General features: G+C 54.5%; 2 protein-coding genes across 5 annotated transcripts in view; both read left to right on the top strand.

The window, feature by feature from the left end:
- The window catches only part of bltp3b (bridge-like lipid transfer protein family member 3B), a 39,266-nt gene that overhangs the window by 15,125 nt on the left and 5,367 nt on the right, over positions 1-18,774 (top strand). For 2 of the 4 annotated variants that reach the window (XM_030342101.1, XM_030342103.1), the window contains 15 exons: positions 680-857; positions 1,576-1,659; positions 3,166-3,327; positions 5,494-5,606; positions 5,853-5,994; positions 6,787-6,980; positions 7,278-7,979; positions 8,277-8,881; positions 10,236-10,372; positions 11,117-11,425; positions 11,791-11,835; positions 12,298-12,560; positions 12,971-13,079; positions 13,216-13,367; positions 13,455-15,222. In XM_030342101.1, the coding sequence (XP_030197961.1) occupies positions 680-857; positions 1,576-1,659; positions 3,166-3,327; positions 5,494-5,606; positions 5,853-5,994; positions 6,787-6,980; positions 7,278-7,979; positions 8,277-8,881; positions 10,236-10,372; positions 11,117-11,425; positions 11,791-11,835; positions 12,298-12,560; positions 12,971-13,079; positions 13,216-13,367; positions 13,455-13,580 (3,321 nt within the window). In that variant the 3' untranslated portion in view covers positions 13,581-15,222. Of the gene's footprint in view, positions 1-679; positions 858-1,575; positions 1,660-3,165; positions 3,328-5,493; positions 5,607-5,852; positions 5,995-6,786; positions 6,981-7,277; positions 7,980-8,276; positions 8,882-10,235; positions 10,373-11,116; positions 11,426-11,790; positions 11,836-12,297; positions 12,561-12,970; positions 13,080-13,215; positions 13,368-13,454; positions 15,223-18,774 lie in introns of those variants that run through there. The other 2 variants (XR_003974021.1, XM_030342102.1) reach the window with 2 other exon arrangements.
- The window catches only part of anks1b (ankyrin repeat and sterile alpha motif domain containing 1B), a 124,071-nt gene continuing 122,342 nt past the window's right edge, over positions 17,046-18,774 (top strand). Inside the window, 1 exon segment of the mRNA XM_030342100.1 lies at positions 17,046-17,824. Within this exon segment, the coding sequence (XP_030197960.1) occupies positions 17,694-17,824 (131 nt within the window). The 5' untranslated portion in view covers positions 17,046-17,693.

The following is an 18,774-nucleotide window of genomic DNA, read 5'->3' as shown; positions in this document are numbered from 1 at the left end:
ATTTCACACCTAGCGCCCACATACACAGGGGACTCTCTTTCCACCGCTCACCACTTCTCAAAGGCCCCCTGCTGGCTAGGATGTGGTACTGCACGTAATGTGATTCATCGCGAGTTTACACTTGATGAACATTGCTGTACATCAGTTGCTTTCAAACTGTGGGTTGCGCCCCATAAGTTGCTCAACACATTACATTTATGTAGCAGCACTGTTGTCCAAGGTCGACTCACAGTGACTGCATTCTGCAATGAAGATAAACCCTAGAAAGCACAGGAATACTGTTAGTGCATAGAAGTTTCAGAAATAAGCAATGCAACTGCTTTTAAATGCTCAGATTTAAAGTGTGTGTGTTCGCGTCTGTGCGTGTGCGTGTGTGCCTGCGCGCCTGCCTGCCTGCCTGCCTGCGTGCGTGTGTGTGTGTGTGTGCCTGCCTGCCTGCCTGCCTGCGTGTGTGTGTGTGTGTGTGTGTGTGTGTGTGTGTGTGTGTGTGTGTTCGCGTCTGTGCCTGTGTGTGTGTGTGTGTGTGTGCCTGCCTGCCTGCCTGCCTGCCTGCGTGCGTGCGCGTGTGTGTGTGTGTGTGTGTGTGTGTGTGCCTGCCTGCCTGTGTGTGTGTGTGTGTGTGTGTGTTCGCGTCTGTGCCTGTGTGTGTGTGTGTGTGTGTGTGTGTGTGTGTGTGAAGGGGTCGTCTCCGCCCCCCACCCAGCAGGTGCGGACGGCGGCGTCCTCGGCCGCGGCGGACCAGACGGCGAGCATGGCGCGGCTGTTCAGCGCCTACGACGTGTGTGAGACGTCCCACCACCTGCAGATCACACACCTGGACCTGCACATCTGTGACGACACACACTCCCCGGACAAAGGTCAGCGACGCACAAACAAACACACACACGCACACCCTGACCGGCACGTCTGGGACGACACCCACTCCCCGGGCACACACACACACACACACACACACACTAGTGGTGTAATGGTACTCAAAAGTCACGGTTCGGTACGTACCTTGGTTTTGGAGTCACGCTACGGTACGGTTCATAGTTAAGGGGAAAATTAAAACACACGGAACACGGAGAAACAGGCCTGAGTGTCGTTCAGGCGACATGCTGCCTAAAACACCACTTCCTGTCGGTGCTTCTTACCGCGACACATCTCCTCTCTGGTCTCCTGCTGTCCTACTCTGCAAAAGTTCTGCCTCAAGCTGTGGATTAGAATCTAGTACAGGCACCTTTTCTAAGAACGTCCATAAAGGATGTTGCAGCTCGTAGTTCAGGCTGAGTTTATGTTCGCTGTCAGCCAATTGCATGCTTACAAATATGAGGCCATAAACATTTGAAGTCTGTCTGCTATCAGACTTTAGATAAACGGTCTGAAGTCAACACAAAGTCTCACCTCAACCAAAACAAAGTCTGTTCCGCATGTAGACGTTTTATCTGCACACAAATCAATAAATCACTAATCGTGTGTGTGTGTGTGTGTGTGTGTGTGTGTGTGTGTGTGTGTGTGTGTGTGTGTGTGTGTGTGTGTGTGTGTGTGTGTGTGTGTGTGTGTGTGTGTGTGTGTGTGTGTGCGCGCGTAAAGTGAGCAACAAGCGGCTCACGGGTGGAGCGATGCAGCTGTCCTTCAGCCTCATCACCCTGGATTACTACCCCCTTCACCGAGCAGGTACCCTCACCTCCACCTCTACATAGACGTAGACAGGTAGAGCTGACCTCTACCCCATGTTAGACCCTCCTCTACCTCAACCTAGACATGTAGAGCTAACCTCTACCTCAACCTAGTCATGTAGAGCTAACCTCTACCCCATGCTAGACCCTCCTCTACCTCTACATAGACATGTAGACCTCTACCCCATGTTAGACCCTCCTCTGCCTCAACATAGACATGTAAAGCTAACCTCTAACCCATGCTAGACCGTCCTCTACCTCAACATAGACATGTAGATCTCTACCCCATGCTAGACCCTCCTCTACCTCAACATAGACATGTAGACCTCTACCCCATGTTAGACCCTCCTCTGCCTCAACATAGACATGTAGACCTCTACCCCATGCTAGACCCTCCTCTACCTCAACATAGACATGTAGAGCTAACCTCTACCCCATGCTAGACCCTCCTCTACCTCTACATAGACATGTAGACCTCTACCCCATGTTAGACCCTCCTCTGCCTCAACATAGACATGTAGAGCTAACCTCTACCCCATGTTAGACCCTCCTCTACCTCAACATAGACATGTAGACCTCTACCCCATGTTAGACCCTCCTCTACGTCAACATAGACATGTAGAGCTAACCTCTACCCCATGCTAGACCCTCCTCTACCTCAACATAGACATGTAGACCTCTACCCCATGTTAGACCCTCCTCTACCTCAACATAGACATGTAGACCTCTACCCCATGTTAGACCCTCCTCTGCCTCAACATAGACATGTAGACCTCTACCCCATGCTAGACCCTCCTCTACCTCAACATAGACATGTAGAGCTAACCTCTACCCCATGCTAGACCCTCCTCTACCTCTACATAGACATGTAGACCTCTACCCCATGTTAGACCCTCCTCTGCCTCAACATAGACATGTAGAGCTAACCTCTACCCCATGTTAGACCCTCCTCTACCTCAACATAGACATGTAGACCTCTACCCCATGTTAGACCCTCCTCTACGTCAACATAGACATGTAGAGCTAACCTCTACCCCATGCTAGACCCTCCTCTACCTCAACATAGACATGTAGATCTCTACCCCATGTTAGACCCTCCTCTACGTCAACATAGACATGTAGAGCTAACCTCTACCCCATGCTAGACCCTCCTCTACCTCAACATAGACATGTAGACCTCTACCCCATGTTAGACCCTCCTCTACCTCAACATAGACATGTAGATCTCTACCCCATGTTAGACCCTCCTCTACCTCAACATAGACATGTAGAGCTAACCTCTACCCCATGTTAGACCCTCCTCTACCTCAACATAGACATGTAGACCTCTACCCCATGTTAGACCCTCCTCTACCTCAACATAGACATGTAGAGCTAACCTCTACCCCATGCTAGACCCTCCTCTACCTCAACATAGACATGTAGAGCTAACCTCTACCTCTAGATAGGCGTCTCTGACTCCCTATCTTTTGTCTCTGTCCCCCCCCCCCGTCCCCCCACCCAGGTGACAGCTGTCTCCACTGGATGCACTACTCTGAGGCCACCAAGGCGAGGGAAGGCTGGGCTCGCTCTCTGCTGGACGAGTTCAAGGTCAACGTGGAGTTGCTGAAAGGCGTCGTCAGAGACCAGCAGGGGCCCAGCGCCGCCCAGGGGTCACCCCAGCACGGTACCGCCCGCACACACTCTCATTAAAGACCAGCACGCACACACACGCAGGCACGAAACACACGGTAAAGACCAGTAAGGTACCGCCCACACAAACTCTCATTAAAGACCACCACGCACACACACACTCACACGCTGGCACACGCACACACTTTAAAGACCACCACTCACCCACACACACGCAGGCACGGACACACACATCAAAGGCCAGTACGGTACCGTGCACGCACACTCATTAAAGACCAGCACACACACACAAACAGACATACACACACAGACACACACACACACACACACACACACACACACACACACACACACACACACACACACACACACACACACACACACACACACACACACACACACACACACACACACACACACACACACACACACACACACACACACACACATTTAAGACCAGTATGATACCGTGGACGTACACTCACATTCAAGACCAGCACGCACACACGTCAAGACACACAAATACAAAGACCTACACACATGTAAACCCACACACACGCAGGCACGCACGCAGGCACGCACGCATGCACGCGCGCGCGCGAGCGTAAACAGACACACATATATAGACTTGCACATAGGTGTAAACCAGCAGGTATACAGACCTATGTGAACACAGTGAAGCAGTGTGTAGATTCAGACGCATGACAAACAGCACCTGAAACACTTCTGCAGAAGTGTACGGTTCCCTCCTCCATTGTTCACCTCCTCACACTGGGCTCCTGTTCCTGTATGATGAGCTTCAGATCCGCACCTCTTCCTGAGTACACACACACACACAAACACACACACACACACACACACACACACACACACACACACACACACCGCAAAACAGACACACCGCAAAACCTGTACAACCAATAACGGAACAGTTACCATGTTACACATTCATCAGGGCTGTGGATCCGCATGTGTGTGTGCACGTGTGCTTGTGTGCGTGTGTGTCCGAGTGTGTGTGTGTGTGTGTGTGTGTGTGTGTGTGTGTCTATGCGCGTGCACAATGTGCCCTTGGACCCGGTCTCACCTGCTCCTCTTTGGGTGTGTGCCCCCCCCCCAGAGGGGGGTGAGTATGGGCCCCTAGGGAGGCGGGACAGAGCAGGAGGAGCAGAAGGAGTAGATGTTAGGGAGGCGGAGGGCCCACTGCTAGAGTGGAGCCCTCACCCACGGCCCCCACCCCAGTGCTGCTGGTGCCTGGAGCCAGGTATCACCGCTGTGTGCGCTCTTGTGTTGGTGTGGGCTCCTTTGTTTGTGTCTGGGTTATTTTGTTTGTGTGTGTGTGTGTGTGTGTGTGTGTGTGTGTGTGTGTGTGTGTGTGTGTGTGTGTGTGTGTGTGTGTGTGTGTGTGTGTGTGTGTGTGTGTGTGTGTGTGTGTGTGTGTGTTTTGTGTATTTGCGCACATGTGGGTGCGGTGATGCTTTCTGGCCCGGCACAGTGACTTTGTATCGAGTTGAGTTGTCGATCAAAATGGTTTTATTCCTCATTATTTTACCTCTCTCGCTCTCTCTCTCCCCCCTATGTCTCTCTCTCTTTGTCCCCCTATGTCTCTCTCTCGGTCTCTCGCTCCCCTCTATGTCTCTCTCTCGCCCTCTCTCTCCCCCTATGTCTCTCTCTCTCTGTCCCCTTATCTCTCTCTCTGTGTCTCTCTCTCTCCCCTCTCTCTCTCTCTCTGTCTCTCTCTCTGTCCCCCGGTCTCTGTCTCTCTCTCTCTCTGTCCCCCTGTCTCTCTCTGTCTCTCTCTCTGTCCCCCTATGTCTCTCTCTGTCTCTCTCTCTCTGTCCCCCTGTCTCTCTCTGTCTCTCTCTCTCTCTCTCTGTCCCCCTGTCTCTCTCTCTCTCTCTGTCCCCCTGTCTCTCTCTGTCTCTCTCTCTCTCTCTGTCTGTCTCTCTCTCTCTCTCTCTCTCTCTCTCTCTCTCTCTCTCTCTCTCTCTCTCTCTCTCTCTCTCTCTCTCTCTCTCTCTCTCTCTCTCTCTGTCTCTCTCTCTCTCTCTCTCTCTCTCTCTCTCTCTCTCTCTCTCTCTCTCTCTCTCTCTCTCTCTCTCTCTCTCTCTGTCCCCCTGTCTCTCTCTGTCTCTCTCTCTCTCTCTCTTTCTCTCTGTCTCTCTCTCTCTGTCCCCCTATGTCTCTCTCTCTCTCTCTCTAGGTAAGATCAGTACCGGCTCCACCTCCTTCTCTCCTCCTCCTCCCCAGAGTCCCAAGACTCAGCTCATGTCCAGCTCTGTGGTTCTGCGCATGGCCGACTTCTGCATCTACCAGGTGCTCGTTTCACCCTCTCACTCACTCACTCACAAATACACAGTGTCACTCACTAACTCACTCGCTAACTCACTCGCTAACTCACTCCACCACTCGCATATTCACTTGCCCACAAGCTCACAGTGACCAAGTTATTAACAGTCGCTTACTGTGTGTGTGTGTGTGTGTGTGTGTGTGTGTGTGTGTGTGTGTGTGTGTGTGTGTGTGTGTGTGTGTGTGTGTGTGTGTGTGTGTGTGTGTCTATAGGTGTCTACGGCGGACCAGAGGCGCTCCAGCCCCAAGGCGATGGTCTCGTGCAACAAGAAGACCCTCTACCTGCCCCCCGAGATGCCCGCCGTCCACGTGGAGTTCACCGAGTACTACTTTCCCGACGGGAAGGATTACCCCAGTAAGACCCACTGGTTCTAGTCTACTATGCAGAGCACGTTTTGGTTTCTGTCTATGGCCTGCGTTCAAAGTACTGCGTTTAGAAGCGTCTTTCCCTTAAACGCTAAATGAACTGCCAAAGGCAGTCAGCCTAGCCACTTTACCGCGGCCACGCCCGGGATTTATCCTGACCACGACGTCAGACTCTAGGGAGGAACATGACGCCCTTCTCCCTTCAGCTCTGAATAATTAACCGGAACAAGTGAGCGATCACATGTCTGGCGGCGGCGTCCGGCTGCAGACGGACGCTGGAGTCAACAAGAGGGCCGAGTTCTTTAGAGTAACAGACTGAGGGAGACGGTGATCATATCGGTGATCCATACTGGACCCAATAAACCCTAATGCCTCCCTAGAGCCTGAAGGAGAGCAGCGGTCTGGGGGATCCAACCCTACGGCCATCTCTCCTCGCTCATCAGCCGACACGAGTTAATATTATGAATGAGTCAATGAGCACTTTGTTCTGAGGATCCAGAGGAAAACGCCCGCCTGTCAGGCAACGCAAGCACTCTGGTCTCTGGTCTACTCACCCAAATGGTTCACTCTATATATACAAAAAATATCCAGTTAACCCTACTCACCCACGCACATTGTTGTCCAAAGACAAACGCGCCATGCAGCCATAGTTCACATTCGTGCTCACCCGTACAAACATGTTTGACCACTTGTATAGGTAGTGGTCCCCCCACAGGGATAATTAAGGTGTGCCTTGTTGACGCACTGTGTGGTAACCCTGCTCCCCCCCACCGCCACACAGTCCCGTGCCCCAACCTGTACGTGCAGCTCAACGCCCTCCAGCTGGTGCTGGACCCCGGCAGCCTGGTGTGGCTCAACCTGTTCGCGCTGGACCTGCGCCAGAGCCTGGAGCAGTTCATGGACCTGTACAAGCTGGACGCCTCGCAGAAACCCGACGAGCACGTGGACATCAAGGTGGACGGCCTCATGCTCAAGGTACGAGTTATTGCCCAGTCAGTCTGTCAACCACATACAAACAGACGCAGACACACACACGCACACGCACACGCACACACATACACACACACACCCACACACCCACACACCACACACACACACGTTCGCTAGATACATTGTGGACAGGAAGGTCCCCATCAGTTTATTTGATAGACCAGTCAATCCATCCCTAACCCTAACTCTTATTTGGTTTTGATATGATGACAGTAAAAGCTGGTTTATCCTTACCTCGATCCCGTGTTTGATCGATTCTCTCTCTCCCTCGCGGCCCCCCAGCTGGTGGTCCCCACAGAGCGGGACGCCTCCTACCCCCCCGACCTCCCGCGCTCCGTGTCGGTGCAGACCTCGGAGATGGTGGCCACCAACACGCGCCACCACCCGTCCTGCGGGCGCACCCACCTGCAGGCCCTCCTGACCGCCTTCCAGCAGGAGGCCTTCTTCTGCTCCTCCTCCGGCCACGCCTTCCCCCGCGGCGGGCCCTCCCCCTCCGACCAGGGCCCCTCCTTCGACCTGCTCCACCCCGCCTTCTGGCGCCACGCCCAGGAGCGGGACACGCCCCTGAACGGCGTCTACGCCGGCACGGGCGGCCCGGCCGCGCTGAGCGGCCACGCCCTGCGGCCGGCGGCGGCGGCCGACGTGTGGGCGCTGCACTTCGCCCAGTTCTGGGTGGACTACGAGGGGAAGGGGCGGCGGCCTCAGCCCTTCGTGGACTCCTTCCCGCTGGCCGTGTGGGCGTGTCAGCCCGGCGGCGCCCCGCCCCCCCGGCCGGAGGCCAGCCTATCACGGAGCGGCTCGGAGGAGGCGCTGGGCCGGCTGCAGAGGAAGCGGCTCCTGAAGGAGTACTACAGCACCGAGGGGGGGGCGGAGCCCGGCGCCGGCCCCGCCCCGCCCCCCAGCAACGGGCTGCAGGAGCCCCGCGACCCCACCTCCGCAGACGTGCACGTGCTGGTGCACGTGCAGAAGCACTTAAGCGCCCAGGTGGGTCCCGCTAGACGGTGACGGCACCATTAGCATCATCAATAATAATTATTATTATCATTATCAAAGTGATTGACTTCTTAAATGGCCGTAGTAATATGGGGCCCGGCGCGGCGCTGGGGAGGTTGACCCACAAGACGAACGGCACTGGGTTCGATCCCTGATGTCCTCGCTCATTGACGGGTGGCTTAACAAATTACCTTCACATGATGGAGGCATTGTCAATCTAAAGTGTGTGTGTGTGTGTGTGTGTGTGTGTGTGTGTGCCTGTGTGTGTGTGTGTGTGTGTCCCTGCAGGTGAGCCACCGTCAGTACATGTTCCTGATGCGCCTCCAGCGCAGCCTGAAGGCGCTGCAGCAGACGCTGCAGACGGACCTGGAGGCCATGGGCTCCAAGAGGGACCGCAAGGACCAGCGCTCCACCTCCACCTCCAGCCCCTCCACCCCCACCCCCCCCACCCCCAGCAGCCCCCCCGGGGACCCGGACCCCCGGCTCTTCGGCGTGTGCCTGGGCCTGCTGCTGCGCAGCGCGGAGGTGGCCCTGCTGCTGCAGCCCGTGGCCCCCCAGGGCGGGGGCTCGAGCTCCTCCCTGGGCTCGGAGCTCTCCCCCTCGGAGAGCCGCGGCACCCTGGGGCCGGGCAGCGACGGCGGCGGGGGCGAGGCCTGCGGCGTGGACCAGATGCTGTGCGGAGGGGCGCCGGAGGGCGGGGGCACCGCCCCCCTCCTCCTCCCCACCGCCGCCCGCCCCGCCCCAACGGACCCCCAACGCCGCAAGGCCTCGCTGGAGGAGCGCGGCCAGGGGGGGCGGAGCTTCGACGACGGGGGCGTGGCCGACGGTCTGACCGGGGGGGAGGAGCAGGACCCTCTGGACCCCACCCCCAAGATGCCCCAGTCCGTGTCCAGGTACCCCCCAGGTTCACTACAGGGTCACAGGCGTCACTTAGGTTCACCAGGTTTGACTAGGGTCACTTCAGATTATTGGTTTTCCCAGGTTTTACTAGGTTTTCCTATATTTGACCAGGTTTAACTATATTTCCCAGGTTTTCCTAAGTTTAACTATGTTTGACCAGGTTTAACTTTATTTCCCGGGTTTTCCTAGGTTTTCCTATATTTGACCAGGTTTAACTTTATTTCCCAGGTTTTACTGACTTTAAATCTTATACCATATGTGGCTGTGTTTCTTACCATAGTAAAGCACATTTGACCACGTTTTACCGTGGTTAACCACACTATGAAGTATTATTCTCGCCAGTTCTAAGTAATGAAACATAAGAATCTTCCAATCCACTAGCTTAGCATTCCATGAACAGTATTCCTCATTTTAGTCTGGGAACGGGAAGAGTATTCCTAGTTTTAGTCTGGGAACGGGAACACTATTCCTAGTTTTAGTATGGGAATGTGACCTACTGAGGGCCGAATGCTCACTGATCCGTTTGAACACGCGGTGCTGCTGGGTGTGGTCTCTCTCCTGGTCTTTCTCCTGTCTGAACGGACACTCGCTTCAGTTTCATTCATAAAGGAGTAATCCACCTCTGGCCTGCCGCCTAACACCTTGATTGGCTGCTGGGCTTATCCATCACTCTGAGGGCGGGATCAAGTGTCTGTCTGTCTACATGTAATGTGTACTTGTACACGTTACATGTCCTCGCCTTCTCTGCCTAATCCTGCAGTATGTCCTCTGACCTCTCTCTCCCGCCTTGTCCATCTCTACGTGTGTGTGTGTGTGTGTGTGTGTGTGTGTGTGTGTGTGTGTGTGTGTGTGTGTGTGTGTGTGTGTGTGTGTGTGTGTGTGTGTGTGTGTGTGTGTGTGTGTGTGTGTGTGTGTGTGCATGCTCTCTCTCCCCACGCTCTCTAAAGGAAGGGGAGTCTCTCTGTGGTTTCTGACCTCCTCAGCTCCTCACACTCGAGCCGCTCAGCTTCTCTTTATTCCATGTCCTCCATGTAAGACCACCTCTACCAGTCTGGACCACTGTGTCTGTGGGGTACCCCCCCCCCCAGTCCTTGTTCCTTTCCTCTGCATGTGTGCATGAGGACCGCAGTGTCCGGTGTGTGCGTTCTTACGTGGTCCATGTGTTTGTTTGGTCTACCTTGTTTCTTCGTGGCTTGCTCTCCTTTGTCGGGTCTCAGTGTCTGGTAGGGTCTGTCCGGTCTGGGTCTGGGGGACCATGTAGTCCGGTCTGGGTCTGGGTCTGGGTCTGGGGGGTCTAAAGTACTGTATACATTATGACGTTTTTTGTGCGTTTGCGTGTGTGTGTAGTGGTCGGCTGATGAAGGAGCGGTCCCAGTCCAGCTTCTCCGTCTCCTACAAGACGGTGAAGAAGAGTCCGTCGCTGCAGTCCCTGGACAACATCTCCATAGACAGCTACCTGATGGAGGACACCGACCTGGAGAGAGGTACACGCACACACACAGACACACAGGCAGACAGAGACACGCAGACAGCTGCACACAGACACGAAGACCGTAACACACAGACACGAAGACAGTAACACACAGACAGCTACACACAGCTTCCTACTGGAGGACAAGACTTGAGAGAGAAATATCTACTCTCTCTCTCACTCACTCACAGAGCCCCCTGCTGGAAGGTGACAGAGTGGTCTAACCCCTATGCTCTCCTTTGGGATGTTACTCTCCTAGGATAATGTCCTCTGGGATGCTGAAGTGTTGTACTCTAGCTAAAGAAATGCTGTGGGGGCCAGGGGGCGACGCATGGGGGCTGTGAACGCTGCTGGTCTGTTCAGCATTAATTTACCTTTCAGATAGGGACCCCACACACAGAGACTCTGTTCAGCTAGCTGAGGACTTTGACCACTAGAGGGCAGTGTGGTTTAGTAGCTATTATATATTTAAAGTAATGTACAGGCTTGCTACTATTTACTGACACTTTATCCAAAGTTCCATGTTCTAGTATATTGAATTTTCATTAACGAGAGTGTGTTTGTTTGGTACGTGAGACCCTGGTTTTACGAGCCTACAGATCGGACTGCAGAGCATTGGGACTCAAACCCAGAACATTTGGTCTGAGAGTTCAACCCCAAGGCTTTACTCTATCCTGTCCCTGTTCTACCAACACATGTATCAAGTCTTTATTCCTGTGAGACGTTCTAGTGTAACTTCTCTAATTCTATTGGACAGACGACGTGTCCATCTCGGGCTTCAAGGACACGGTGAGTGAGCAGAGCACCACCGAGAGCGCCAACGAGGCTGCCATCGGTGCAGAGCAGGAGGGGGGCGTGTCCCCGGACACGGTCAGCGCCGCCTCCCAGAGCATCGACGAACCCACCAAGGACCTGGTGTCGGTGCTGGTGCTGAAGGTGGAGGCGGTGTGCGGGGCGGTGGCGGTGGAGGGCGACAGCACGGCCGTGGCCCTACAGGTGGGCCAGGTGCGGCCCAGCCAGCTGGGCAACATCAGCCTGAGGCAGTACCTCAGCAACCGCAGCCTCGGTGGGTACACGCACACGCAAGAACCCACACGCAGACACACACACACACACACACACACACACACACACACACACACACACACACACACACACACACACCCCTACCTACCTACCTACCTTATGGGGACCACCAACGCACACACCTTATGGGGATCACACAGACCTTATGATGACCACACACACACACACACACACACACACACACACACACACACACACACACACACACACACACACACACACACACACACACACACACACACACACACCTTATGAGGACCACACACATACAAACAAACACACCTTATGAGGACCATGCACGCAGTAGGCCGGTCTCTGGGTTCAATGTGCTGTTGTTCCCTGCAGGTATGGTGTGTTCAGTACCTATACCTGCTGCTCAGAGCACACCAGGTAACAGTGTGTGGCTGACCTCGCTGCCAGAGCCTGCGTGTGTGTGGCTCTGTGTTGACCTCTCTGACTGTGTTAGCCTCCGTGTGCCTCTTCGTGTGAGTGGCCTCGCTGAGGAGTTACTGTGTGTGGTTTTGTTTGCAGTTTTGTTCGCAGTATTATGCCATCGTTTCTTCTTCTCCTGTTACTCGTCTCTCTCGCTCATCCTTCTGCTGTTGTTTCTCTTCCTTCAGTAGACAGCAATGTAGACTGTCCCATCTCTCTATTCATTTAACGTTCTCTCTCTCTCTCTCTCTCTCTCTCTCTCTCTCTCTCGCTCTCTCTCTCTCTCTCTCTCTCTCTCTCTCTCTCTCTCTCTCTCTCTCTCTCTCTCTCTCTCTCTCTCTCTCTCTCTCTCTCTCTCTCTCTCTCTCTCTCTCTCTCTTCTCTCTCTCTCTCTCTCTCTCTCTCTCTTCCCCCCCCCAGGTGGTGGTGGCCCTGTGGAGGTAGAACCGCCGGGCCCCCGCGGGCCCCCTGAGGTCCAGGCCCGTCTGGAGAGCGGCCCCTGCGCCGCCGCCCGCTCCCCGCTGGCCGAGCGCAGCGGTTTCCTGCAGCTGCGTCTCCACGGTTACCGCGGCGGCTTCCTGTCGTCCACGCTGCAGAACCTCGCCCACTTCCTGGAGGACAAGTCGGCACCGCAGGTCCTGCCCCTGGAGATCAGCGTCAGGGACACACACGTGGACCTCAAGGTGGGCACGGACACACACACACACACACACTCAGACACACACGTGGACCTCAAGGTGGGCACACACACACACACACACACACACGTGGACCTCAAGGTGGCACGCACACGCAGACACACACACACACACGTGGACTTCAAGGTGGGCACGCAGACACACACACACGTGGACCTCAAGGTGGGCACGCACACACACTCAGACACACACGTGGACCTCAAGGTGGGCACGCACACGCAGACACACACACACACACTCAGACACACACTCGTGGCCCTCAAGGGGGGCAGGCACACACGCTACCACCCGCCACCACGCACACGCCATAACGCACACACGCACCCCTAACACACACACACACACACACACACACACATACACACACTCACCAATGTGCGCTATTTGTGGTGCAGGATGATAGTGCACGTGACAACCCGTCGGAGCCTGAGCCCAACCCCATCAGCGTGCACGTGGACCGACTGCTGATCCACAGGAGAGATGACGGCTCCTTCTCTATAGGAGGTAACACAGACAGACAGACAGTCCGTCAGTCAGTCATGCGTAGACGTGATATCATCTCTGCTGACTCCTAGTGGACACTGTAGTAGAGAGATGTCTCTCTCTCTCTATCACTAACTCCCTCTCTGCTGACCCCTAGTGGACACCGCAGACGAGTCCAAAGTGCGGCCGTTGATTGACTGCCCTCTGAGTCCGGTTCCCGAGACAGTGGGTGTGTTCCAGGGAGTTGCCATGGCGACTCAGACGCAAGCCCCACCCACTTGCATCCCGATCCAATCAAACCATGAAAAGGTGAGGACCGACACAAACTCATACGCTCTCACACTCTCTCCCACTGCCATACTGCGATTTTAAGTTTTCCTCTCACTCCCCCCTCAGATGCTGGTGGAGGAGAACGAGTGTCTGAAGGTGGAGCTGTCCAGAGCCAAGATGGCGCTGGCGGAGGCCCAGATGGAGAAGGACTCGCTGCTCCACCAGATGAGGAACCTGAAGATGACCAGCTAGAGCCAAGCTCCTACTCATCATCATCCTCCTCTCCGTCCTCCCTAACATGCTCCGCCCTCTCCCACCTCCTCACCCCCCCTCCCTGTCATCCATCCCAAACCCCCCCCCCCCCGTCATCCCCCAAAACCCCCATCCTTGTCATCTTCCCCCCCAAGTCGGTGTGGCCGCGGCCCGCAGTGATCAACCACGGCCACCAGAGGGTGCCAGCGTGAAACAAAATGCTGACTAACGCAACATTCACAAGCAAAGTCACCAGAGAAGCAGGGGGCCGGGTGCTTACCTAAGGGCCACACATCCAGTCCCCCGGCCAGACCCTGTCCCCACTGGACCGACCCTGTCCAGTCCGCTGGGACCCTGAACTCGTTTTGGTCTCCAGAAGGACTTCATTTCGGTCCTTTGTCTGCTTGTTTTGGACCTTTCTTTTAAACCGTCTCTGTTGAGAAGGTTCCAAAGTGACTTGAGAACCCTGGAGACAGACACGTCTCTAAGAGGCACTTCAACAAGGGAACACTTATTTTGCACAGCACTAAAAATGTACCGCGAGGGGTCAGGGGTCAGAGAGCTTTTAGTTGTTTTAACAGTGACTATGGATGATGGTGCTTATAGTAAACGAATGTGGAAAAACACCTTTAACCCAGGTGTGTGTGTGTGTGTGTGTGTGTGTGTGTGTGTGTGTGTGTGTGGGGGTGGGGGTGTGTTTGTTTGGCGGCATTTCGTTGCAACAAGAACAAAATAACAAAAGTATTTCCAGTTTCTAGATTAGCGCCTTCCTAGATCGGTGTTTCATGCTATCCCCCCGCCCCCCTCCCTGCACTATCAGTGTCCAATAGACAGCTGCCTGTTGACTTCTCAACCAACCAATGACGAACAAGCGTAGAGAGCGATGAGACTGAGGGGGCGGGGCCTCATCCTCTCAAGAGTTATTTAGTAAGACACACCCCCTCCTTGATGCTGCCTAGATACACTGTGTGTGTGTGTGTGTGTGTGTGTGTGTGTGTGTGTGTGTGTGTGTGTGTGTGTGTGTGTGTGTGGATAATTGGGAAGCAGGCTGCGCTGCTGCTGCTGCCTTGTGCCCATGAGCAGGACCTGGATGGGCCTTCTGTCCCAACGGCCCAATGGGAGAGACCGGGGGGGGGGGGGGGGGCGGCGTCGCCATGTGCTTAGTCTTTCCAAAGTGTGCTCGCTAAACTGTTTGTCTAGTGACTTGGCTTCTCAACGCGACCCCCCCACAGTACACCCCTTCTCCTGCTGGGGTCTGGATTCCGGTACTGGGGTCCGGTACTGGGGTCCGGTACTGGGGTCCGGTCCAGGGGCGTCTCCCCCCCCCCCCCCCACCCCCCCCCCCCCCCCCCCCCCATCACCGCGGCGGCAATAAAATAAAAACGGGAATGTGCGGTCGAGTTAGATTGTCTACGCCTGATTGTATGTAGTCTCTTAGCTTTTGTTTTCTTCTGCAGTGTGATGAGGGTGGTGTCGAGGTTGGTATGGTGGACGGGGCGAGGGAGAGGCTTTCCCTTCACAAGCTCCGCCCCTCGTCATTTGAGCCTCCACCCCCTCTGAGACTAAAAACACTTGAATTAAAAACGGATGTTGTCTGTCAGCTGCTGAGATATTGGTGGAAATAAAATGTTCTAAGATTTAACGTGGTTTCTGATTTCTACACGTGGGTTCGTAAGTCGGTTAGGGTTTATTTAATGAACCCTGATCCTTCCACTGACAGTTGAGCGTGGGACAGGTGAGTGTGAGACAGGTGAGTGTGGGTATTGAACTCATGAACCCATCCTTATGGTCTACATATTAATAAACTCTTTATTTATTTAACTATTTGATGGTTTCCGACAGATGATATATTGGTCTATATTCCGTCCTAATTGAAAAGCTTTTGCATGGTGTTCATATCATCTGTTGGATCAACATTTTGGAGAGTTACGAGTCCGTTTAGAATTAAATAAAAGTTTATATTTGAACAAAATAACCAGACTTTAACGCAGAAGTACTACTTGTGAAGAATTTTAAATGGCCCCACCGGACTGGTCTGACTGGACTCTGGGGAGGGGGGAGGGCTGCACAACTGCTGCACGAGATCAGACCTCATGCGGCCCGCGGTAGCCTCTAAACTTTAAAGTGTGTGTGTGTGGGGGGGGGACTTCAGTGGGGGTTCCGGTCCGGCTGTGCACGGGGCACCTTCTCAACAAGCAGGTGCGCCTGCAGCGAGAGGGGGCGCCGATATGCCAATTCCCTACACAATGATATGATCGATCATAGAAAACCGCTTCGCGGCGCTGATGATTTTTTTTCTAAAGTGCTCGAGGCGCCCCCCACGTGTCATGCAAAAATGGCGCCCCTGCCCAGAACCGCCCCTGGCTGGCTGTCAGCAGAGTGCTCTGTGTGTTTGCATGACCCCCGTCCCGATCTGATTAAAGGTGTGAGGATGGAGAGAGTGAATAATTGAATATGTCGACCATAAAGGGGGACTGCTGACTGCTCTGTCTTCCGCTCATCTTAACATCTCATACGTTTTTATATATTTTTCTGTCGTTCTGTAGGTCTGTCTCTTTATATTCTGAACCCCCTCTGAGTCTCTCTCTCCATCTCCCCGCCTCTCTCTCCCCTACAGGCCCACAAGTCAGTGTTCTTAAGACCAAATTCGATAATCTACCTAAATTTGCGTGTCACTGTCTGGATTCCAGAGATGAGCCTCGATTTAACGTGTTGATGAACTCATAATAAACCCCCGGTTCCGGTATCGTCCGCTGGGGGGCGCTGCGGGCAGAAGGGCGTGTCTTCTGCTGAGGGGCGTGTCAGCTCCCGGCCCGAGGGGGGAAGTAAACACGAACACACCGCCTCTTACTTATCCTCTCTCTCTCTCTCTCTCTCTCTCTCTCTCTCTCTCTCTCTCTCTCTCTCTCTCTCTCTCTCTCTCTCTCTCTCTCTCTCTCTCTCTCTCTCTCTCTCTCTCTCTCTCTCTCTCTCTCTCTCTCTCTCTCTCTCTCTCTCTCTCTCTCTCTCTCTCTCTCTCTCTCTCTCTCTCTCTCTCTCTCTCTCTCTCTCTCTCTCTCTCTCTCTCTCTCTCTCTCTCTCTCTCTCTCTCTCTCTCTCTCTGTCTCTCTGTCTCTCTCTCTCTGTCTCTCTCTGTCTCTCTCTCTTCCCCCCCCCCCGCCCACCCACCCACACACACGCATCCCCAATGACAGAAACCAGTGGTTCCCAATCGCAGTATCCTCCCAGTGTTCATACTGGTTTATCTGATGTACTTTATCACTCCCTCTGTTTAATCGACACTTACCGAGGCGGCAGTCCTCGGTCCGGCTCGAGCGGAACGTTCCTCCACTAAGAGATGCTCATGGTTCACCTCCTCAGTCTGGAGGCTTCAGCGCCTCCTTAGAGCCGTCACCCCGCCCATTACAGTACAGCTCTGTGGACACACACACACACACACACACACACACACATGCACACGCTTACACACACACACACACACACACACACACACACACACACACACACACACAGACACACACACAGACACGCACGAGCGCGTGTGCACACACGCTCACACACCGGCGACTGCGGCTCTGTGAAAACGCCTTCTTCATCCCGGACCATCTCGTCTCATAGCGGAACTGACCGGACGGTGGAGACCCGAGAGACCCGCTGCGTGTTACCGTCAGAGGTGATGCTGTTTCCTGCCCGGACGGACCGGGTGACTCTGACAGACTCTAGGACCCTCCTAACGTCGGGATCCTACTAACGTCGGGAGCACTCGCATCACGTCTGGGACCGCCGCGGTCACCCTCCACGGTTCTCCCTTCTGCTGTTCTGGACAACAGACGGAGCCGGACCGTTAGTAGTACTGGTGGACTGACTGGTGTACTGGTGGACTGGTGGACTGACTGGTGGACTTGTGGACTGACTTGTGGACTGACCGGGTTGTCGGTATCTCTGCAGCATGCCGCCGACGGGGGCTCCTCGTCCCTGATCAACACCGCCTCTCATGGCTCCTCACTCCGCACCGTGACGGAGGGTGGAGGTAGAGGGTGGAGGTGGAGGGGATCCCCGTGAATAATCTCCGCGTTAGTGGAGCTCTGGATTTGTAAACTTTGAAGCGTCGCGATGGGGAAGGAGCAGGAGCTGCTGGAAGCCGCCCGGACCGGGAACGTCGTGCTGGTGGAGAAACTGTTGACGGCGAAGAAGGGGATCCTCGGGTCCGCCACTGGGTCCATCCCCCTCCCCAGCCTGCTTAGGTAAGCCTTCTCCTTCACCGGGTCCATCCCCATCCCGAGCATGCTCAGGTATGGCTCTCCTTCACCGGGTCAATCCCCCTACCCCCAGCCTTCCCAGGTAAACCTCTCCTCCGTGGGAACTAAGGCGCTTGATTGAGACGTGTAGCTCTGGCGTTGCACCATGAGCAATGTGTATGTTCACCATATCAGTACTGTGTGTAGTTTCATCATGGCAGTGTTTAGTTCACTTTAGCAGTATGTGAACAGCGATACACGTCTGCTCACGTCACGCCAACAACAACGGCCCTCAAGCAGCCCACTGGGGTTCGTTGTAACACGCGGACGTCGGCCCCATCAGCTGCGATTCACCGGCTTTGGTTTCTCTGAGTGTGAGAGAGACGTCCTCCCAGAGCGGCCCTTACTGGGACGATGTCGGGGAATAACAGGCGAGGGGGGAACGGGGGCAGACCGGGGATATAGGGGGCGTAACACCATCTCACTCATGGCCCCTCCTCCTTGGTGTGTCTGCAGAACTCCCTGAAAATAATCAGTATCTGTCTCCCCACCCCCTGATAACTGAGTTACGGCCCCCAGGGGACCCACACCCACACACACTCTGGTCTTGGGAGGAGATAGGATGTGTAACTCAGTGATCAGGAGATGAAAGGCTAAAGTGGGGGGTTACCCCTCGGGCCTTAGAGAGCCGGTCCCGTTGTTGACCTTTGTCATCATGGGGAAGTTAAAAGGCCAGAGAGGGCGAGGCCTACCCTCACACACCTGTAATGTATCACACCTGTAGTGTATACAGGTGTATCACACCTGTAGTGTTATAACACACCTGTCATGTATCACACCTGTAGTGTATCTCATCTGTAGTGTATCACTCCTGTAGTATATATCTCACCTGTAGTGTATCTCACCTGTAGTATATCTCACCATGTAGTATATCACTCCTGTAGTGTAACACTCCT

This window comes from Gadus morhua, chromosome 19 (assembly GCF_902167405.1).
Source record: "Gadus morhua chromosome 19, gadMor3.0, whole genome shotgun sequence".
In the NCBI taxonomy this organism is placed as follows: Eukaryota; Metazoa; Chordata; class Actinopteri; order Gadiformes; family Gadidae; genus Gadus; species Gadus morhua.
This window is presented reverse-complemented; position numbering and strand designations above follow the sequence as displayed.